The sequence below is a fragment of the Plecotus auritus genome (genome assembly GCF_963455305.1).
Source record: "Plecotus auritus genome assembly, chromosome: 8".
Lineage (NCBI taxonomy): Eukaryota > Metazoa > Chordata > Mammalia > Chiroptera > Vespertilionidae > Plecotus > Plecotus auritus.
In genome coordinates, this window is record NC_137782.1 from 71,962,020 (window position 1) to 71,986,535 (window position 24,516).

General features: G+C 40.0%; 2 protein-coding genes across 3 annotated transcripts in view; both read left to right on the plus strand.

Moving 5' to 3' along the window:
- Window positions 1-24,516, plus strand: part of PLCB1 (phospholipase C beta 1) — a 660,162-nt gene that overhangs the window by 336,919 nt on the left and 298,727 nt on the right. The gene's annotated exons all lie outside the window — the stretch shown is intronic.
- LOC308255833 (neurofilament light polypeptide-like) lies at window positions 22,711-23,781 on the plus strand (the record flags this gene model as incomplete). Its single annotated transcript, XM_080683754.1, is given in 2 exon segments — window positions 22,711-23,496; window positions 23,500-23,781. Coding segments are annotated over 2 exon segments (1,068 nt in total).

Below are 24,516 nucleotides of genomic sequence, written 5' to 3' on the forward strand. Positions count from 1 at the left end.
TTCTGAGGGGTGATATTTTATTACTGACATATTAAGAATTGCCAGGAAAGGATAATATAAAAACAACCAACTTCCACTTATAATTTTTTTAGAAAATCTTTTGGCTAATGTATTCCCTTGTTACCTGCACCTGGGGCAAATAACTCTCTCTTCCCCACCTTTGTATACATTACCGCCTTATATTTGAATTATATTTTCCCTTAATGTCAATAAAAACTATAAGCCATTGGCCATCAAGGCCTAACCTTTTTGCAGTAGTAGCAGTTCAATGCTGAAACTTCACTGGTATCCAATACTCTAGTTTGGGTCTTCGTGCTGTACTGCTGGAGAGAAATCACACCTGCCCCCTACCGGTGTCCAGCAGGGCAACAGAAATGGTGCCCTACTTCAGAATGCTTCCAAAACACATTTCACATGAGAGAGCAGTGATCCTTCTGAGACAACTTGGGAATGAAGTGATAATTTTGTACTGAAGAGATTATTGAACCTATTTTTCAGGTGCATTGGAAATAAAGACAAATTCAAATGAAAAATCTTTCAATGAGATTCAGTCAGTCTGAGGTAGAAAGCAGAGGCAATCTATGTTTACAGTTCTGTTTGTATACTAAAAGAAATCTAGTTAATGTTATCCATCAAACCATATTATTCTTTATGCTTATAAAATACAATGCAAAGAAATTAAAGAGAGAGTAAATATATCAGCTAATTAACCTAACTGTTTAGACAACTGTACCCTCTAGGAAAGGCAGTGGCTGAAAAAAAAAGCCATTAAAGATAGGAGAGGTCAGTTAAAATACATATATTTTGGCAATATTAAGACAGTGACGATTTCAATTTAGGCTTTTTTTTTTTTTTTTTTTTTTTTTAATGAAGACTCAGGAATATTGTTATTTTCCAAGAAGCTACTCCATCTGATATTATCCCATTAGGCCTTTTAAGGACTTGTGTAGGCACAGAAAAAATTGTTTCTTTTGTCCTTGCTTATATTTCTGCTTTCTTTTGAGGGACTACATTATGGAACCCTTTTTCACTAATTTCTGTAATGATTATAATTTATGACCTGCAATGGAGAACTGCATAATGCCTTAATTGACTGATTAATGTAGATTTTTTTGGATAAAAAGGGGCAAAGAGCCTGAGAAGATTTTCTAGGGATGTGCAAGTCATTATTTTACCTACTAGGGATGAGTCTCAGAGATCATTGTACTGATAATATATTAGAATGAATCCAGTGTCAAATATAATGAGGAGCTTGTTTATTCTGACAACCAAATGATTTCAGAACTGGGGACAGGTTACTTCCATGTTAGAAAATTTCCACCAGCCAAATCTAATCCTGTGTATTCACAACAAAATTAATTGACTGCATTATTTTTTAAAGGATAACATTCTTTTTAAAACTATAATTTGAAAATTTATTGTCACAGAAGTGAATTTATTTTTAATTACTGTTCTGCAGAAGCTAATTAAGCTTCAACAGGACTATTCCTAAAGCAGAGGGTTTTAATCCTGTAGTCACCTAACCTAGGACAACCATTTATTTTAAATAGAAGCAGGGAATAAAAGGTGTGTATTCCAAAATTTTAGTCCATACGGTTACAATATTTATTAGATTTGGGATTTAAATGATCAGTGCTTTTGGAATTAAAACAGTGATGAAGTTTTAGTTACAAATCTATGAATTAAGTGTGCAATCATTTTTAGTACATTTCTGATTCACTGAGATAGTGAAAATTTATGAAAAACTTATGTAAATAAGTCAATATTTCAATATAACAAAATCAAGATTTAAATGTAGATGTTACATTTACAATTCTTAAGTTATTTTAATTTATTTTTTAAAACTATCATAGTTTAAAACATATGACAGTTTAAAACATTTATTTTTACTAAATATTTTATCTCCTTTTTCTGTGTGGTTTGCTTGAGAGAGGTACTGAAGCTTTGTAAATATAAACCTACTAAAACTTATCCAAAATATTTTTATATATAAACTATTTTAAGATTCTTGGAGAACTCATATGATGTTAACTTTTCCTTCCTTTTTCTTAACTGTGGATTTTTTAGTATTAAACAAAAGATTCAATATATACTTGAGACACAGACAAGTACTTGTGTTATTCCATGTATATGACGTGAAGAACAGGAAATATTAATCAAAGAGAAGAGATAAGAAGAAACCTTCAGGGGTAATGGACATATTATTTTATCTTGGAAGAGGTCACACATGGGTACAGCTCTAAACAATTCCATTAAGCTGTGCACTCAATATTAGAGCCCCTGGCTGCATAGATGTATGTTATGCAGTAATTGAGGGCACACATATACACTTACTCATTTACACACAAAATAGGTAATCTATTAAGTGACATCAGAACACAGAATGAACACTCTCTTCTTAGTAAGTTGTGTGGTAAGACAAGTTACATTTTCTTACAGCATAAATAGTTATCTTCATTTAAATCATCAAGTACATGGGAATTTATTGGACAGTTAAAAATGAAGACATACAAAATATAAAACAGGTGCTGATACCAAGAGTTACATTCCCATTAAAGTCTTGTAAGAATTCGATTTCCTTTCTGCCAGTTGCTATCATTAAATAACCTCTGAAATAAGATAGCATGCTCTAAACCTCCTGGATGAGGATGGAGCCAAAAGACTTTCAAAGGAATTGATAAAGCACTATCAGAGCTGAAGAAACAAAAGCATTTAAACTTTATCATTAAGAAGAAAAATGATCTATCATAATAAAAAAAATTCCAATCCTTAAACAATATTGTGTCCCACAGAGTAAAGCCCTTTCTATTCTCTTATAGTGTTGCTTCTGCCCTAACAATAAAAATCTTGGCTAAAAGTTAAAGTGATATGTTTCAGTTAGCCTCATGATATATCCTGTTTGGTATTATGAATGAATATTATTATATTATTATCTTTTGCTTTATATGTAAAGTAAGCCTTTAGAAAGGATATTTTAGAGAAGTGATTCTCAGATTTTAACATTTATACAAATTACTTGAGGATCTTGTGGGAACATATCCTTCCACAGTATTGCAGGGGTGGGCTGCGGTCCTGGGTTTCTAACAAGTACCCAGGTGATGCTAAAGCTGCTGGGCCATAGACCACATTGTGAGTAATAGCACTTTAATTCAGTTATATAGAGATGCCTTCAGAATTTTGGATATTAGCTTATAGTTTATTTTTTTAATTTTTATTGAATATATTTGGGTGACATTGGTTAATAAAATTGTATAGGTTTCAGATGTGTAATTCTATAATACATCATCTGTACATTGTATTGTGTATTCACTACTGAAAGCCAAGCCTCCTTCCATCAACATTTATCCCCTCTATACCATCTTCTACTGCTCCCCCACCCCGCCCCCACTTTTCCTCTGGTAGCCACCATACTGTTATCTGCCTATGAATGTTTTGGAGGTTGTGTGTGTGTGTGTGTGTGTGTGTGTTTTAATCCCTTCATCTTTTCACCCAGCCCTCCAAACCCCTCCTCTCTGACAGTTGTCAGTCTATTCTCTGTATTTATGAGTCTGTTTCTGTTTTATTGGTTAGTTTATTTTGTTCATTAGAATCCACATCTTTTTATCATATGAAGGAACTGTCTTTCAGAGCAGTGTTTTGCATACTTTGATGTGCTTGCATTTCGATTGCCTGTGGACCTTGCTACATCAGGTTCTGATTCTGCAATTCTGGGTGGGTGCCTGAGATTTGACATTTCTAGCAAACTCCCAGGTCTGCTGCTGTCCGACAGGCCACATTGCCACTAACAAGGTCATAGGTTAAAAGACATCTGTATTCACTGACAGTGATCAGTTCATAAGAGCCAAGGGTGGGGCGGGGAGAGAATGGAAGGCAAAATGTTAGTCAAGGCACGAAGTATTGTCATCTAGGAAACAATAGAAGTTTCTATGTACAGTATTCTGTCTTGGAGGATAGCCCACACTTTTAATTTGCTATTCCTGTTTTAAAGTGACAATAATGATGGCCCTTCAACTAGAGAGCTGTTTCAGCAATAACATCAGCTTCATTAAGATAGTGGTTTCATTAAACAAATGACTGTTAGCATGAAGTCAGCGTTACTGCAAGTTACATTTGTAATTATGACACTAAATATACTCAGGTTGTATACAAATATTAGAGGTTTTATCTTGATCATTTACCTCTCCCGTGACTTTCTTCCTGTCATATACATAGCTCAGTGAAATTTGTGTCAAAGTATGCAAGCTTTCCTATGTAGGTGTTTTCCTGTATCCCATACAGTTACTCAAATTGATGCATGATCTGTCTGGAAACTTGTGTTACAAACTCAGAGAGTAGTTAATTAGAACTTTCTTCCAAATCTCCGCTCCCCACAGTCTGGGTCAGTTCAATGTTCAGTGCCTCAATCCTATCTAATAAAAAAGTAATATGCAAATTGACCATCACTCCAAGACACAAGATGGCCACCTCCATGTGGCCAAAGATGGCTGCCCCCAGATGGACACAAGATGGCTGCCACATGATGGTTGGCAGGGGAAGGCAGTTGTGAGCAGTTGGGGGTGACCAGGCCAGCAGAGGAAGGCAGTTGGGGGAAACCAGGCCAGCAAGGGAGGGCAGTTGGGGGGAACCCAGGCCTGCAGGGGAGGGCAGTTGGGGGGACCCAGGCCTGCAGGGGAGGGCAGTTGGGGGGACCAGACTGACAGGGGAGGGCAGTTAGGGGTGACCAGGCTGGCAGGAGAGGGCAGTTAGGGGCAATCGGGCTGGCCAGTGAGCAGTTAGGCATCGATCAGGCTGGCAGTGGAGTGGTTAGGGGGTGATCAGGCTGGCAGGCAGAAGCAGTTATGGGCAATCAGGCAGAGGCAGGCAAGCGGTTGGGAGCCAGCAGTCCTGGATTGTGAGAGGGATGTCCAACTGCCCGTTTAGGCCCAATCCCACCGGGATCCCTCTGGGATCAGGCCTAAATGGGTGGTTGGACATCCCTCAAGGGGTCCCAGATTGGAGAGGGTGCAGGCTGGGTTGAGGGACCCCCCCCCCCAACCATGCACGAATTTTGTGCACTGGGCCTTTAGTCAGAAATAATTTGCATGGCTTTGAGGGAGGCACAATATAAAGTTCCTATAAAATACATACACACTAAAAAACACACAAATGTACATATTAAATATTGATGCATAACAGACACCCTCCAGTACAGTGGCTTAAACAAACAAAAAATTTATTATCTCTCCTGCCATGTCAGCTGGGGGTGGCTGTCTGGACTCATCTTGGCTTTGTGGACTAAGAGAGGTGGCTCTGCTCCACAGGGACCTCATGCCTCTCCTCTGAGCCATGCTGTCCTCCTACTGATGGTCCATGCCTATGAGAGCACTTTCAAGCTTCTGCTGCATCACCCCTGCTAATATTACATTTGTCAAAGCCCATTACACAGTTGAGCCCAATGTCTAATCAATCTGTTCATGATGAAGCCAAGGCAAGTCACATGACCAAGCCTAGCTCACATGGAGCACAGGGGTGTTGTCTTCCCAAGAGTATGAAGCAGAATGAGTGATCCTTCCAGGATAACAGTCTAACCCACCACAGGTAGTTTTCCTTTTACACATGTAAGTACAGGAAATATCTAAAGTCTGTGAGTCAGTTATTTCCCTAACATTCAAATAGCGATAGCTACATTTAGCCAGATTAGAAACTAGAAATATTGGGACTGCTTTGGATCTTGATCAATCTCAGATTTAAAAAAAGAAGGATCTCAGCTTTTTATAGAAAGTGAGACCTTATGACCCTGACATTCACATATGTGTTATTTTTTTTCAGTTTGCTTCTATATACTATTAGTCACATGTAAAGGTTTTAAATTCCAAAACATCTAGTGACTAAAGTCTTAGACAAGATAGATATAGTAGTTAAATCATGGCCAAAGTGGCCAGGCATTCATTCAATCAAAAAACCATTCATCAAAGATTTTTCATGTTGTGAGTGCATTTAGAGAAAGGAACCTATGGGAGGGAAAGGTAAGGAAAATCTTCTCTGATGAAGGGACTTTGAGCTGAGATCTGAAAGAAGAGTAAAAGTGAAGTATATGAACCCACAAGGGAAAGAGGGAGTAGGAAGTACAAAATACAAAACAAAAGGAAATATAAAATACTATCATTAGCAAATATAAAATACCATCTTTGTTCTTTGTAACTCCCTCTATACTCAATGATGATTAAAATTTTAGGTAAGAGAGTTGCTCTTAGGGACCTGGATATCTTTGTATAATTGCTTCCATTTTGTATAATTACTTAGTTTTATTAGAGCAAATAAAAGCAGAAAACACCCTAGGAGCCAAATATAGACTTCTGCAACCCCAGAAATGTACCAAAATGATAAACAAATATTATTAGACTAGGGACCCAGTGCACAAATTTGTGCACTTTGAAAGGAACTGTGGGCCAGGCGGCTGCGGTGGGCACAGGGGTGGGTCTCAGCCCACCCTCCACGCCCCCACCAGGCCCCTCCTGCTGGGCCCTCCATCCCTTGTCTGCCAGCAGCCCTGCTCCTGCCACCACCACTTCCACACGCTGATGGCTCCAGCCCTGCTTGCACCCGCTGATGGTACCATAAGTGGGTGTGAGCAGTGGCTGCTGCCCTTATAGCCCCTCAGGAGCAGGGGAAGGTGGGGTAGCCCTCAGGGGTGATTGGCGCTGGTGCTGGGTGCCCACAGCGGGTCCAAGTGGTGGCTCGGGCGCTGGCAGCGAGTGTGAGCAGGGCTGGTGCTGGCAGTAGGTGCGAGTGCCCGGTGGGACTGCGGCGTGTGGGAGCAAAGAATTTTCAGTAACCACAAGAGTCTCGCCTGATGACAGTGACCAGCACCCCACCTTGGTCTGGTGCCCCCACTCACCTGCTCCACCATCCCACCCTGGCCGATGCCTGCCATGTTCCATGCTCTACCACCTGCTGTCAACACCTGCCATGTTCTGCGCACACCTCTGGTGGTCAGCACACGTCATAATGACTGGTTGTTCAGTTGTTTAGTTGTTCAGTTGTTCTGCTGTTTGGTCTATTTGCATATTAGGGTTTTATATGTATATATAGATAGTCTTGCTTTTTTCCATAAAATCCCATATGAAAACTATTTTTTTTAAAATATATTTTATTGATTTTTTACAGAGAGGAAGAGAGAGGGATAGAAAGTTAGAAACATCGATGAGAGAGACATCGATCAGCTGCCTCCTGCACGCCCCCTACTGGGGATGTGCCCGCAACCCAGGTACATGCCCTTGACCGGAATCGAACCTGGGACCCTTCAGTCCGCAGGCCGACGCTCTATCCACTGAGCCAAACCGGTTAGGGCTGAAAACTATTTTTTATGGCTGTACTCTCATTTGCTCAATAGTTTCAAGGCTCTATTAGAACATCATTCATTAAATCATAGAGAATGTTTAGCTTTCAAATTCCTCATTGGATATGTCCTGATCCGTTATGTATAAAAGGATGTGATAATTGTCCAGAGCAACCACTTTATATATGTCTGTATCATAAGACAGCTTAACTCAATTACTTATTATATAAGTTTTGGAGTTCATGTTTTAGTCAAGAGGGAATTCAGGTTTTCTCAAGTCTGGCAGGCACAGAGAAAAGCTACTTAGAAAATCAGCCATAGGTGATAGGGTGATGTCTAGTCCCTGTAGTGATTATTAGCTTTGCTAAAGAAAAACTGTTGGTGGAGTTTCTGACCATTTTAACTTACAGAGGCAATGCAGTTGTAAAGTTCTTGTAAAGACCAAGATTTAGTGAAAGAAGAGTTTATTCTGGAATTTCATTTTAGTTAACTTAAAGTTAGCATTCAATTTGTAGAGGTAGCAGATTGTTATTGCAATTTCTACCATAATCAGTATCTAAAGTTTGTACTAGGTGATGGAGCAAAGACTGGGCTTTAGATAAATAATATAAACATGTAATACTTTTATCTAACCACTCTTTAATTTTTTATACTCCCTTTTTTTCTGTGTTAACCTCCTCCCTAAAGTTGAATCCAAGATCTAAATAACAATCTATGCTTCTTTTTGGCTAATAATACTTTATTAAGGTATACTTTACCTTCAATAAAATGCACATGTATTGAGTGTTCAACTCAAAGAACTTTGGCATAGGTACAAACTCTTTTAAAAATAACCCAGATCAAGACATGAAGCATCACCCCATATGTTTCATCTTGACCTTTCCCAGTTAACCACCCCCTATAGTTCCATTTGTATGACCATAAATTACTTCTGTTTGTTCTTGAACTTCATATCAATAGAATCATATAATACATAGACGCTTGGGTCAGGCTTCTTTTATTCAAAACTAGAGGCCCGATACACAAAATTGGTGCAAGAGTAGGCCTTCCTTCCCCTGGCTGCGGGCACTGGCTTCCCTCTGGCACCCAGGACCTGGGCTTCCCTTGCAGCCCTGGCTTCCTTCAGAAGGATGACTGGTCTAATTAGCATATTACACTTTTATTATTATAGATATGTGCACTTTGAGGATTTCTGAAGAATTAAGAATAGCCTAGGGATTATGTAAACATGAAATGGATACAAAATTTCATCTATCTAAATCAATTAGAATTAAGCTAATACAGTTGAACACTATAAAAGAAAACTATCCTGAAACAAATTGAAAGTTGAGATAAAATTGCAGGCAACAGAAGATATGTCTAACCTTCTTACAGACAAGCTCATCCTAAGTACTTTCCAAGTATAAAAATAAAAGGCTAAATTATTCTTATCCATTTATTAAGACTGCTGCCATACGGAGCAATCCTAGGCAATGTTTTAATAACCTTGTATCAGTTACTTGTTCATGAATTTCAAAAATTATTTTTTCAACAATTTTTATTAATTCCATCAGAAATTTTCATTAATTCAGACAGTTTCCTCCTTACTTGTAAAATTAGTGGGGTGTCAATTTATGTGTCTAATTCTGCAGATTCATCTTAAGACTTAAAAAGACAAGGAAGATAGATAGAAAAAGTAAATGTGCTGGGGGCCTACTATGTGCTCATGGCCCACGGTACTATCTCCTACATTAATAAATTAAATCCTTCTAATAAATTGTGATACATTGAATACAATACTCCCAGTGCAGTACTAGTTCAAATACGTTGGTACTTGAGCATGGGCTACATTCTAAAAGTCCACCGCAAAGTCATTTTGCCATTAAAATACAGACATAAGCAAATGCTACATTTCTAAAAGTTTTCATATACCTTATTTTGTGAATAATATGCCATGTTTTATCAAATCTAAGGAGCTATTGACTATAAAAGGCACCCCTATTTATGTAACCAGTACAAAAGGGAAAAAAATGCCAGTTATTATAGTGTATTACATTTTAATTTCTGTAAAATGTGAAAAAAAATGTGTCTTAGAATTAATGAAACAGTATTTGTGTAGAACTGGAAGCAATCACGTTGCAATGTACACAAATATAGAATAACTTTAGTTTTCACCTGAAACTCATATAACCAATATAATATTGTACACCAACTATGCTTAAATAAATAAAAAAGTTTGCTTTTTAAAAAGTACAGACTCAGAAAATCAAAATGAATATAGCCAAGAATCAAGAATCAGAGTGGTGAGAAGAATGAAGAGCTCAGAGCAATTAAAATATTAGCTCAAGAGCACTCACAGCAGAAAATAAAGAGATGCTGGGAGACTCACAGGCCCTGGCACAACAATAATAACCAAAAAGAAGATGAAACACAAAAACCTACAGCAAAGCGTGAAATTGTATTTAAACCACACAGAAACCAAGCAAAGTTCAGGGTTGCAAAATATATCCTTTTTCTATTTAACACAATACCTCTCCATTGTAGCAAATGTGTTTGGTCCTCAATCTAAATCACCCAGCTTCTAGCAGGTACTAGTGCTAAACCTCTAACTAGCAAACACCTCTGGAAGATGGTTCTTAAGCAGTTGGATTCACCTTAGCAGCCATGGTGGCGAGTTCCCCACTGTCCCGCACCTCCTAAATCTTACCTGCAAAGAATATCACATAGGATCCTGTGGTATGAAAACCCAGCCCCCTTGCTTCGAGACAAGACTGGGTAGATTCTAAAATGCAGTTCACACTTCAGAGATCCTCCTGGGACCAGATTAAGACTATTCGGGACCTGAACCCACATCTTCACTTGGCTCTTTATTCAGCCCTATCCTGCTTTCCTTACTCGCTTACAGATTCCTCCTGCTAGTCCCCCTCCCCCAGTAATTCACATTATGAGCATCCCTGTCTTAGGCTCTGCTCCTGGGGAACTGAACCTAAGACACCCACCTCATCTGTGCTGTCCTTGTGCTGCCGGCTGCTACACCAGCATTTTTCTTCTCCCGGAGTCCAGACCAGGAGGACAAAAGCCATTCTGTATGGAACAATAAAACCTAAAGCTATTCTTATTCCACTCTCTCATTCTCCATACTTCCTCCTCTACTGAATACACCCAATCAAAGCAAAATGCAATGCCTTTTGGGGGGGACATAAAGACCTTGATTTTGCAATGGTAAAGTAGTCCTCTGTGCCCTTTTAAGTACAAGTAATTTAAAAGCCAGGAATTAAATATTCCTTACCTTAGTAAATATGAGTTTAAAAAAACAAATGTTCTAAATCTCAAAAAAGGTAATAAAACATTTGTACCTGTAGATTATTCTAAATATAGGAGGATAAGTAAGATAATATTGAGTGAATGCCAAAACCGGTTTGGCTCAGTGGATAGAGCGTCAGCCTGTGGACTGAAGGGTCCCAGGTTCGATTCCGGTCAAGGGCACGTAACTTGGTTGCGGGCACATCCCCAGTAGGGGGTGTGCAAGAGGCAGCTGATCGATGTTTCTCTCTCATCGATGTTTCTAACTCTCTATCCCTCTTCCTTCCTCTCTGTAAAAAATCAATAAAATATATATATAAAAAAAAAGATAATATTGAGTGAAGGCTTAACAGGGCTGGCAAAAGTGGGTTTACAGTTGTGAGTATGTGAAACAGTTTATTCTAGTAGTATTATTATTTATTCTTGTATTTTTCATATTAATGACTATAAACCTACTTTTCCCCACCCCTGTGTTTGTTTGACACAGATCTACTGTGGCAAGAAAGATACGAGGATGCCTCTGTTTATCAAATGAGAAAGTCTCAAATTAAAGCATGGCCAGATGAAGCTGGTGTTTTGTCAAACCGGCTGAAATATGCAGACCAAGCTTCTAAGTGAAAATGCATGTCCTGACAATCTAATCAGGACATGGTGGGGAAGAAGATGGATAAAGCCTAGGAAGCTCCTGATTTGGGGGAATTCAGAATACCACCCCAAAGACCAAAAAAAAAAAAAAAAGGGTGGGGGGAAAAAAGCAGTGGTCATCAACAAATAGAATGGAACTATGTGAGGATTTCATGGAAAGTCTCAGGAAGGGGTGAGTTTGAGCTAATGTTGGCTACAGTGATCTTATCAGTGAATATCATTTAAGTTATTAAACCATAGATTTAGGTCCACTGAAGGGCAAATGAAATTTATTCAGCTTCTAGTGGATCAAGATAGCTTTCAGATTAATGTGGACTGAGAGGGAAGGAGATGCTTATGGGAGTTTGTGGTGAGACCTGGAGACCCTGAGTGCCTGAGAGCTGTCCAGTGTTACCCAGAAGAAGTGCCGGGGTTCTTGTTCCAGCATTACAAAGGGTTCAGCATTCTGGAGAAAGGCTGTGTGTAGATTAAATATGAGTCCAAAGAAGAAAGATAATTTTGAAAGGCATTGGAGGTCAGTGGAGCTTCAGCTAAAGGACCTGAAGTTTTCCTTATCTCAGGAACCTTCCTTTTTATTAACACAATTTGTCCTAAGGCAAGGTGGAGATAATACACTTCAAAGGGTAGGGTTTACAGAAGCATTGTCAGATTGGGGAATAGCCTGCAGCTGTTCAGGTGTTTGACCAACAGGAGGCAATAACATGTAGATTAAGATGCCCTGAGCTGGCAGCAAACAATCATCCTATTCAGGTTTGGGGGAAGTGCCTTTCAGCCATTCCAACAGGTGATTACATATGTGACTCTGCCCTTGTTGAGCCCCCAAGTTTCATCAACCTTTTGATGAAACTCTTGTAATTATGACATGCTGGAATTGGCTTCTGGCAAAGAAGCAAGTCTTAAATTTCTCCCAGAAGCCGGCATGCTGAGCAAATATGACATGGAATAGGCAGGGCAGTGTTAAGACTCAAGATTTTGCAGTAGTTAATTAATTTTAAAAGACAAAAAAATAAATAACACCTTCCAACATGCATTTCAGTGTTTCGTTAAAAGTTAAAAAATATGAGAACAGCAACAAAACAAAAATATAAAAGCAAAAAAAAAAAAAAGCCCCCATTCATTTCAATGTCACATATTCAAAGACTTTATAGCCCCAAAGTATAAAGATTGTTATATTCATATACTCCAGTCACAACTGTAATATTCTGTAATCTCATATTACAGAAGACATATAAAGAAAAGCAAATATTTAAATACAACTTTATTACTGTGGCAATTTGGAAAATTCAGTAAGTCATGAGAAAAATTAATCTTTCTGGGATTTTATGGGCAGGACAGAAATAATGCTTTTTTTTTTTATGTTTCCCAAGCTACCTAAGTCTGAGTCAACTTTTTAATAACTCAATTTTGCTAATCAATTGTGACACCTTTTCCTAAATGCAAGTCAGGATCAGAGTAACATTGTTAGTGTGCCTTTGTCTTTCAAGGTCATGTTTGGCCAAGAGGAGCAGCCAGGGTTTCTTTTTCCTTTTTAAGCAGGCAGCAGTGATCTGATTAAATATTTATAAATCTGGTTGGGTGAAGTTACATGGAGCAGAAGGTGTAATTAAGAAGTAAAGCCAAGTGTCACACTGCAGGGTTTACTTAGATGATTCAAAACGTTGAAGTCGTAAAACTTTTGTGGAGCAGTATTTATAAGCCAGAGTTGGGTGTTTGGTATAAGTGAACATTGCTTTTGAAGATTTGTTAAATGATGTTCAGAAAGCATCTAAAAATACGACTGGATAATTCATTCCCTCTCTATTTTCTCCAGGAATAGCTTTCCTCTTCCCCAGTAGGGGTGGGATGCAGAAAAGGGAGCTACTGGCTGTAATGGTTTACTGCCAAGCTGTGAGCATCACAACCCTCCTCCCCCGCCCCCCCCCCCCCCATCACCACCACCATTCTAGAGTGCCTTTGGGGCTTGCTGAAAATATTTGGAGAGGTGTGAACAGAGGTTAAATATTCAACCACTTGCTTTCAGAAAAATAAATAAATAAATGAACAAAAACATTGACAAATCAGGATTAGCAATATGTGTCCCTTCAGTTGCTTTTACACAGCCTTCCAGTGTCCAGAGGAAGCTACTGACAAAACAAAATAAACAAACAACAAACAAACATCTTTGTAGGGAAAACAATAATTTGAAGGTTGGAAGATGGAAAGGAGAACATACATTCATTATAAAACATCCTCTTAACCGATATGTAGATAGGGAAAAATGAGCCAACTACAGACCAATTATGGAAAGAGCTTAATCTTTGCAGAAATGCACACTCTTCGATTATAATTAGCGGACTGTTTGTATTCATAAGCATTTTCAGGGTTTGCATTTATTTTGGGTTGAAACGTCATAAGTATTTGCATGATAATATTCTAGTTAATTTGATTATAATTTTGATAAGACCAAGTTCAGTTAATCAATATCAATTAGGCTGATTACTTACCTATTAAAAAACTGAACCAAGGGGACACAAGTCATTCCAACTCTGATTGTGTAATGTATGCCTTTGGGCACTGGGAGAGCTTAAAAAGCAGACCTCAGGGAAATCACTCCATACTGACACTGGAAAAGCTAACTCAGTTTTCATGTCTTAACCACAGTTAGTTGTGTTGCTGCCATATGATAAAAAACTTCAAAGTAAAATCAATTCTGTGTTATCCATTCATAGCACCTGAATTAAGTGAAGTGAAATTTAGAAAAATCAATAAAAAATGAACTTTTCTTTTTGCTTGGGGGCTGGAGGAGGATGTCAGATTTTCTTGCAGCAACTCTATACTGCTAAATTGTTATGACACTTGTTCAACGCCTTTAATGTTAATTGGAATTGGATAACAATTGTCATATTTTTTCTAATGCATCAGTATGTTGACTGAAATATTGCATTACTATGAATAGTTACCTTAAGGTGAAAAGTAGAGTAGTGGTTACTTTTGGAGACGGGTATTAACAAGGATGGGACAATGTTGGTGGCTCCTGTGACACAGTCTATGTTCTGTAAAATAATGTGGGTGGCAATTCCCTGGTGTGTTAACTTTGTGAAACTTCATTGACTTGGGTACTTAAGATGTATTCACACACAATTTTACCTCTTTTATATTCCAAAAGTATTTAAAAGGAATTTGTAAAAAACCTAGTTGGGTTCCTATATTCATTCCTATAAATCAAGTTGTCACAAAGACCTGGCATTTTATTTAAGTACTGGCTCCATCATTTTCTGTAATGATGACAAGTTTCCTGGATGCCTGCATTTTTATCAAAATTTTCTTTGATTATTTTTATCTGGAACTTTGTTTCTGTGATGCAAAAATCTATTTGTACTTTCCAATCCATTATGCAAATTACTCTCCTCTTCCCAGTTGGGATTAGAAAATCACTTGGATGATAGTGCCCCTTGCTTCCAGCTGCCTACAGATGTACGCCCCGGGGTTGACTTACTTTTCCATTATTCTTTCCTGGGCAGTGAACAGCCTTGTCCTCCAACAGGGTAAAATGTTCAGTGTAAGAAATGAATTTTCTCACAGTGGACTTTGTGAACCCATGCTGTTTTTCTAGCATTGGTTACTTAGTTCATTATATCCTATATAATTTTGTGTACTGATGTCTTAGAGTTAATAATTGCATTTTAATGGGAAAAAATGACCTCAGTTAGCAGTAATATGGCCAGCTATGAGATGCAATGTTAATATACACCTACTGTTTCAATTTTCTAGTAAAAGTTGATAATGACTGAAGAACATGATTAGTTCAGAATGCCTGGCAATTGCATCTGTCATCAAGTTGGCTTTCTGAGCCTTCATCTCTAGCAGCTTGCCTTTAGCTTTTATCAGGGAGTAGAGAAAAGCAGGGCCAGTACAAGCATCCTCTGGTGCTTGCTTAGATATTTCCTCTGGTGATTGATCATTTGTAATTATAAAATACTATTTTTCAATAATAGGTAAAGCATGAGCTGTGATATTAGACACAGCTGGATATGCATTCTTGCTGAGTTACAAACTAGCCTTGTGAGATAGGCAAGTTAATCCCAACGCTTAGCCTCAGACATATTATCCAGAAAATGGATACAATTATATGTTTCTTAAAGGGTTATTAAAAGACAAGAGACCTGGTGCACAAAATTCGTGCACGAGGGAGGGGGGTGTCCCTCAGCCCAGCCTGCACCCTCTCCAATCTGGGACCCCTCGAGGGATGTCTGACTGCCCGTTTAGGCCCGATCCCACTGGGCAGTCGGACATCCCTCTCACAGTCCAAGACTGCTGGCTCCCAACTGCTCACCTGCCTGCCTTCCTGATTGCTCCTAACCGCTTCTGCCTGCCAGCCTGATCACCCCCTAACCCAGGGGTGGGCAAACTTTTTGACTCGAGGGCCACAATGGGTTCTTAAACTGGACCGGAGGGCCGGAACAAAAGCATGGATGGAGTGTTTGTGTGAACTAATATAAATTCAAAGTAAAGGAGTGGAGGGGAGAGCAAGAGAACCCTCCGCTCTTTCGGCTCCGCGGGCAGGATAGAACAGCCGAACGGGCTGGATCCGGCTCATGGGCCGTAGTTTGCCCACGGCTGCCCTAACCACTCCCCTGCCAGCCTGATTGATGCCTAACTGCTCCCCTGCCAGCCTGTTTGCCCTAACTGCCCTCCCCTGCAGGCCTGGTCCCCCCTAACTGCCCTCCCCTGCAGGCCTGGTCCCTCCCAACTGCCTTTCCCTGCAGACCTGGTTGCCCCCAACTTCCCTCCTCTGCCAGCTTGGTCACCCCTAACTGCCCTCCCTGCAGGCTTGATCGCCCCCAACTACCCTCCCTTGCAGGCCTGGTCCCTCCCAACTGCCCTCCCTTGCTGGCCATCTTGTGGTGGCTATCTTGTGTCCACATGGGGGCAGGATCTTTGACCACATGGGGGCAGCCATCTTGTGTGTTGGAGTGATGGTCAGTTTGCATATTACTCTTTTATTAGATAGGATAGAGGCCTGGTGCATGGGTGGGGGCCAGCTGGTTTGCCCTGAAGGGTGTCCTGGATCAGGGTGGGGGTTCCCTTGGGGCGTGGGGCAGCCTGGGCGAGGAGCCTGTGGTGGTTTGCAGGCTGGCCACGCCCCCTGGCGACCCAAGCGGAGGCCCTGGTATCTGGGGTTTATTTATCTTCTACAATTGAAACTTTGTAGCCTGGAGTGGAGCCAAGCCTTCTGCTTGCTCTGTGGTGGCAGCCATTTTTGGGGGGATTTATGTATCTTCTATAATTGAAACTTTGTAGCCTTAAGCAGAGGCCTGGGCCGGCCAGGGTGTGGGGAAAGCTTGGGTTCCTCCATCACCGGGGGCAACCCTAGCCTCCTGCTCTCTCCAGCTCCATGGCTGCCACCATTTCTGTTTGGGTTTATGTATCTTCTATCATTGAAACTTTGTAGCCTTGAGTGGAGGCCTGGGCCGGCAAGGGTAGGCGGAAAGCTTGGCTTCCTCCATTGCCAGGGAAACCCAAGCCTCCCTCCTGCTCTCTGTGGCAGTAGCCATCTTGGTTGGGTTTATTTGCATATTCGCTCCTGATTGGCTGATGGGCGTGGCTGGTGGGCGTGGCTGGTGGTGTAGCAGAGTGATGGTTAATTTGCATATTACTCTTTTATTAGATAGGATTAAATGAGATGATGAATGAAAATTCTTTAGGTAGCACCTGGGTTGCATTCCTGAACTTAACAAATGGTGAGGATTGTTTTTATTAAATGTTCCATTAAAATAAAAAATTAAGATTGGGCTTGAATTAAAGCTCTGTTTTGCTTTTTAAATCTTGCATATGAGGATAAATAAGTATAAACTGCTTGGTTCTGTTTACATGAAATATAAACACAAGTACAATTATTTTGAGATCAATATCAGAATAGTAGGTCTCTCTGTGAGGCCTGATACAGTCTAGAAGAGGCACAAGGGTGTATAAGATGCTGAAAATGTTCTATTTCTTGATGTAGGCTATATATATGGAGTTTACATATGTAAAAATTCACCGAGTTGTACAATTAATATCAATGCATGTTAAAATTCAATAGAATAGAGAAAGGGCTTTATAATAATAATTGTTCTCAAATTTACTGCGGAAATAGAAACTGCTACACACTTTTAGAAAATTATGAAGCCATGACAATACTCAGCAACTCTGCCCCTATTATCTCAATTAAATATTGCAACAGCAGAAGTGTTTTGGTAACAGAAAAATATTATTTTTACGAAGGTGTTCATTGCAGCATTTTGTATTTTTTTTAAAGTAACATTAAAACAATATAAATTAAATGTCCAATAATCTGCAAAAATACAGAATTAATGATGCATCAATTTCAGAATTATGCCATCATAAAAAAAATAATTATGCAGAATGCTTCAGCCATTTTAGAGGAATCCTTAGCAGAATTTTATAAAGTTAAATATACTTCAGCCACAAGATCCAGCAATTCAACTTCTGGGTTTTATGCATCAAAATGAAAACATATGGGATCACTCAAAGACTTGTACATGAATGTTCATAGCAGCCTTATTAATAATAGCCCCACTGGAAACAATTCAAACATCCATCTATGAGAGAATGGATAAGACATGGTGGTATATTTATACAATGCAATATTACTCAACAACTACAACATGAATGAATATCAACATAAATTTAAAAATGTTGAATGAATGAAGCCCGACATAAATTATTACATGTTGTGTTATTCCATGTATATGTGGTTCCAGAAAAGGCAAAATTAGCCTATTAGTATGGTCTGTATCTATTAGATATTAGAAGAGTGGTTGCCTCTTGTAGGGAAGGTGGGGAATTGCCTGGTGATGGAAATAGTCTTTAGTTTGTTTGTCAGCATCTGCAGCAGCCATCATGACCTTAAGGGTCTGCCCAGTAGAATTGAAAAGATATCAGACCTAAGCTTGTTGAGCTGCTGAATCAATGCCAGGCCCCATATATTTTCATACTTCTCTGTAAAAGAAGGTGAAGTCCTACTTGAATTGTGTTCTCATGAAGCATCCTATAAGAGAAGATTCAAAGAAATGCTGCTCTGATTTGTGTCAGCATAGAAAGGAGTTATTCCTGGGGCTGTGGGAATTGCAGAAGCCTCGGGCACTCACTCTGGCATTATAGAATGAGAGGCTTGGAAGGGACAGTCGCATCTATACAAAAATGACATTAAAGCCCAGAGAAGTTATGTCTCTTGCCCAAGGGCACTCGCAGCCAAGATTAGATCTGATGTGTCCAATTCTCAATCTCCTTTGTGAGAGAAAAAAGGTTAAAAGGGCCGTGACAATTCCCAGAGAAATTGAAAGGGTATTTCCTGCGCAATCTTAAAGGAGCTCAAAATATGCGATAAGAAAGCCTGAGGAGAAGCTGCTGAAGATGTAATGCTTCTGTAGTGAAGATACAGTTCCACACAGAGCCTTCCCGTGGTTTCTCACTGTGGGTTTGTGGGTGGTTTGCACTCCAGCCTCTTCAATATCGGATGCTTATCATACAAGCTCACACATCTGATGTTTTTACTGAATTGTTTACTTGTTTGTTCTTATTCTATTTTAAGAAGTGTTGATGATAAATTTTGAATTGTGTTCTCATCAAGAAATTTATAAAAATCTGCAGAAATTTCATGACTATTTTAATTATGTATCCATTTATTATTTTCCAAAAGATTTAAATATCTACAAAAATGACCTTGTGTTCTTTGTGGCACTGTTTTCAGTTTTATATATCTATGAGAAAAATGAAATTTTAGTTTTCTCCTGTGTGATCGTAAATGAATTTTACGCCTCCTCTTTCAAGAGTGTATGAGAAGCAAGGCTTGCCCCCAGGATTTCCAACATATGCCCCAGGGACATTTGTAGTGGTTGAAATAGCCCTATCACTTCGTATATCCTTTTACAAATAAAGCCCCATTTCTTTTTAAGGAAGTGCTTTTCTATGGCATTCCACTAATCATTGACACATATTTGGTGCAGTCTCTTGACAGAATCCTGATGAATGGAACTGGATGGCTGTGTTGATTGTTTTAGTCGTTTTGTTTATTTTATCAGTAGTTAATATAAACATTATATTGCATTCGCAAAATTTAAAAAGAGCAGACAAATGATGAGTGCCAAAACTAGTCTCTCTCACATCCTTCTCCAGCCATCCTGTTCCCTTCCCTGGAAGTAACGTTTTCATAACCTTCAACATAGAAATTGTGTAAGATGATAAATAGTGAAAGCCCCTCTTCTTTGTCTCCTGTCAACCCTGCTTACTTCCCCTTTAACAATGGTCTTAGTTTGCATATACTTTAAAATATATTATTTTGAACTTACATACATATTTAAATATATATTCTTCATCCTATCTTTATATAAATGTTGACATATAATGCACAATTTTTAAACTTTTTTTTTCACTTAACAGTGTCTTCAAGCTCTTTATGTATTAATTCATGAAGAACTTCAGCAATTTTTTATATAGCTCCATTGGAATAATTCCATTGCAGGAATAATTCCTATCTTATTCTGCCAATCCCTTAGTGCAGTGGTCGGCAAACCGCAGCTCACGAGTCGCAGTTTGCGGACCACTGCCTTAGTGAAAGAATTTAGAATGTTTCTAGCATTGTATTATTATAAATAGTTCTGCAGTGAATAACCCTGGCTACATATTATTGTGCCTGTGTGGGATTATTTTTGCAGTATTCATTCTTATAAGGGTATATGATTTGGCAATTTTAGTAGATATTATCAACTTGCTCTCTATAGAGCAAGTTTATGGTAACGAAGGATGTCACCAGAACCCTAGAATCTCCATGTAGGCCCCTCCCAAACCCATCCCTGACACTTCTATCATGATACTACATTTTTTTTATGATCCCTCTTTTCGCTTTATACTTCTACCACTTCTACATATGTATATATTCCTAAATAGAACAATTATATATAAATGTATATATTCCTAAATACCATATTATTTTATACTAGAGGCCTGGTGCACAGATTCGTGCACCAGGGGGGGTCCCTCGGCCTGGCCTGTGGGGATTGGGCCAAAACTGGCAGTCTGACATCCCCTGAGGGATCCCGTATTGTGAGAGGGTGAAGGCCAGGCCAAGAATCCAATCCATGCACCGGGCCTCTAGTATACATATAAGATCTTTGGTTAATCTCTTCCCACACTCCCCACTCCCCGCTTCCCTCTGAGATTCATCAGTCTGTTCCATGTTTCCATGCCTGTGCATTGAGCATCTTCCCTCTGGTGGTCAGTGCGCATCATAGCTACTGGTCAAACAGTTGGACACTTAGCATATTAGCCTTTTATATATAGAGATATTAAATAGAACCATATAGTATATTTTTTTTCCTGTAATGTGCTTCATCCTCAGAACATTCTTTTTCAAATTATCTGTATTGATTGCATAGAACAATAGTTCTTTCATTGTCAGTTGTGTGATGTGCCATTGTAGGAATACACTATAATCATTTATTTGTCCTAGTGATAGACATTGGTGTGCCAATCAAATTTTTTACTATTTCAAACAATGTGGCTTATGAATATTCTTGTCAGTGTCCTCCAATGTACATGTTTTCAAAAGTTCTGTAACTTTTACAATGTAGTTATCACTCAAATTCCTACATCATGTGCTATGGGTATTTTCAACGTAGCTTCATAATTATTAACTTTTTCAAAAAGGTAGTGTAATTTATCTTACCATCAGGAGTGAGTGAGAATTATTGTTGCTCCATATACTTGCTAATACTTAGGGCCAAGCTTTTCAATCAAGTGAGTGTAAATCATATTTCAGTGCTAGAGGCCTGGTGCATGAAATCGTGCACAGGTGGGGTCCCTCGGCCTAGCCAGCGATTGGGGCCAGCCAGCCAGGAGGAGGGACCACGGGAAGTTGGACAGCCGCAGGAGGTTGGCTGTGGGAGCACACTGACCACCAGGGGGCAGCTCCTGCGCTGAGCGTCTGCCACCTGATGGTCCAAGTCCGGTCATCCGGTCCTCTGGTCATAATGGTCACTTAGGCTTTTTTATATATAGATGGTTAAATATGAATGCTCTGTATACTAATAAAATTGACCATCTTTTCACATGATTATTCAGGTTTCACTTCTAAGAACTATCTCTTCATTATTCTGCCCATTATTTTTATTTCTATTGAGTTGTTTGTAAATTTATTTCTAATTGATTCATAAAATGTTCCTTATACACTTAGGTATTTTTAGTTATATTTTTTTCAATTTCTAAATTGAATGCAGCACTCTTTAATTTCAAACCTGTCTTATTCTCTAATGTAAATATTTAATTTTTTCTAAGGTATTAAATTCATCTTACAAACTTTGATTCATAGTATGGGCTATGATTCATGTCTTAACATATTTGATTCATAGTGGGCTATGATTCATGTCTTAACATATTTCCATTATGATTTCTACTTTGACCCATGAATTGTTTAGAAGTGTGTTTCTGTATTTATAAAAAAAATGGGGTATTTGTTGAAAGTTTTGATTGTTTATTTAAATTAAATTTTATTGGAATCAAAGAATGTGTTCAATGTGAAACCAATACAATGAAATTTAATAACATTAACTTTATTGCTAAGATGTGGTCAAGTTTTATAAATCCTCACATGTGCTTGAACATAATGTATAGTCCCTACTAAATCGAAATTGTGAATTGCATTTTTCAACTATTCTTTGTCTTTACTTTTCAATCCATCAATTACAAAAAAAATTTTTTTGCCTATCTACTCTAATAAAAGAGAAATATGCTAATTGACCATACCTCCACTACACCCACAGCCAATCAGGAGTGATATGCAAATAAACCAAGCAAAGATGGTGGGTAAATTTGCATATGCAGGCGGGGCAGGCAGCGCCTGACGTAGCCCGCAGGGTCCAGGCCGCCATCGGACCGGTAGGCCTGGTGGGCAGTGCCTGACGCCCCCCGGGGAGTCAAGGTGGCAATCGGGACCGGGCAGGCCTGGCGGGCAGCACCTGACATTGCCCATGGGGTCCAGGCAGCTACCGGGGACCCAGGCAGGCGGCATGGACAGCGCCTGACGCTCCCCGCGGAGTCCAGGTGGCGATAGGGACTGGGCAGTTCCAGCATGCTTAGCCTGACGCTGCCTATGGGGTCCAGGCGGTGATCGGGACCGGGCAGGCCCGGTAGGCATAACCTGACGCTGCCCATGGGGTCCGGGTGGCGATCGGGGACCTGGGCAGGCGAGGGTGGCCAGGGTCTCTGGGATCACTGTCTGCCCCCAGGCCGCCTGCGGACACCGGGAGAGCAGGCCCAGGTTGAACATTTTAATGAAAATGGGATGCCTGTGCCCCGCCCCACCATGCCCCATCCCTGGTAAGGAGAGGGAAGTGGGCAGTTAGGAGGCACCGGGGCTCCGAAGTGGCTGGGAGCAACCTGCAGGCTGAACCTGGTCATAACAGTCACTTAGGCTTTGATATATATAGATGGTGCTTAACCATGAGGATGCAGAGGGCTGGCTGATGGAGGCATGCAAAGGTGCAGATGAGGTGGCTCTCGCCGGCGCTGAGCTGGAAAAGTGCATTGACAGCCTGATGGACGAAATCGCCTTTCTGAAGAAGGTGCACAAAGAGGAGATCACCAAGCTGCAGGTGCAGATCCAGTATGCTCAGATCTCCATGGAGATGGACATGTTCTCCAAGTCTGACCTCTCCGCTATGCTCAAGGACATCTGTGCCCAGTACGAGAAGCTGGCTGCCAAGAACATGCAGAATGCCGAAGAATGGTACAAGAGCCGCTTCGTCTTGCTGACCAAGAGTGCTGCCAAGAACACCTACGCGGTGCGTGCCACCAAGGACGAGGTGTCCAAGAGCTGCCGACTGCTCAAGGCCAAGACCCTGGAGATGGAAGCAAGCCGGGGCATGAACAAAGCGCTGGGAAAGCAGCTGCAAGAGCTGGAGGATAAGCAGAACGCAGACGTTAGTGCTATGCAGGACACAATCAGCAAATTAGAAAATGAGTTGAGAACTACAAAGAGTGAAATGGCACGATATTTGAAAGAATACCAGGACCTCCTCAATGTGAAGATGGCTTTGGACATTGACATTGCAGCTTACAGGAAACTCTTGGAAGGTGAGGAGACCTGGCTCAGTTTCACCAGCATGGGAAGCATAGCCAGCGGCTACTCCCAGAGTTCCCAGGTCTTTGGTCGATCTGCCTACGGTGGTTTACAGACCAGCTCCTACTTGATGTCTGCTCGCTCCTTCCCTTCTTAATACACGAGCCACGTCCAGGAGGAGCAGATCGAGGTGGAAGAGACCATTGAGGCTGCAAAAGCTGAGGAGGCTAAGGATGAACCCCCTTCTGAAGGAGAAGCTGAAGAGGAGGAGAAGGAGAAGGAAGAGGCTGAGGAAGAGGAAGAAGGTGCCAAGGAAGAATTTGAGGACGCAAAGGAGGAAGAAGGAGGAGAAGGTGAAGGAAAAGATGCCCAAGAAGCTGAGGACGAGAAGAAAGATGAAGGTGCTGGGGAGGAGCAAGCAACAAAGAAGAAAGATTAAGCCCCCCTTTCCTTAATTATTTCAGGAATAATCCTCCTGAAACCAGGTCAACCCCATCACCAACCGATACTATATGAATTAAGAAGTCAATATATATAACATTCTGAGGTGACTCAGGTTGGACATTAAATGTTATGCTATGACTTTTCTCCTTATGCAGAGTATCTCTTTGCTTGCAGAGTGGCTTCCTGGCTTGCTGCCAGCCTGTGCATGGTCCACACTTATGAGTTTAGGATCTATGACAATGTGAATAATTTAGATGTTTACAATAAAAACACATGAATACATGAATTCACTAATGTTAATGTTAAACTTCATGGAAAAAAATAGTCCTTTGAATCTTTGGTGGTTAGAAATTAAAGACTTCAAATCATGTGCAATAAACAGTAAATAAAGTTACACTGAATGACAAAAAAAAAATACATTAGGGGCCAGGAAACGTTCAAAGAACTGGGGAACCATTCCCAAATCAGGAAGGGAAGTCACAGGGTGTATATTATTGCTACGAATACAGTATTTCCTACTACTTAAAACATATACAGTGTAATGTATTAGATGCCTTCCTATCGCATGAAGTATGTATTCTCATAGAGTAATACTGGTAGATATGTTATAGTTATGGAAGTATGTCATGTCCTATCTATATTAACAAAAGGGTAATATGCTAAGTAGACCATGAGACTTTCCAGATGTTCTTCCAGACAAAGCCATGGTGGTGGGGCTGAGGCAGAAGTG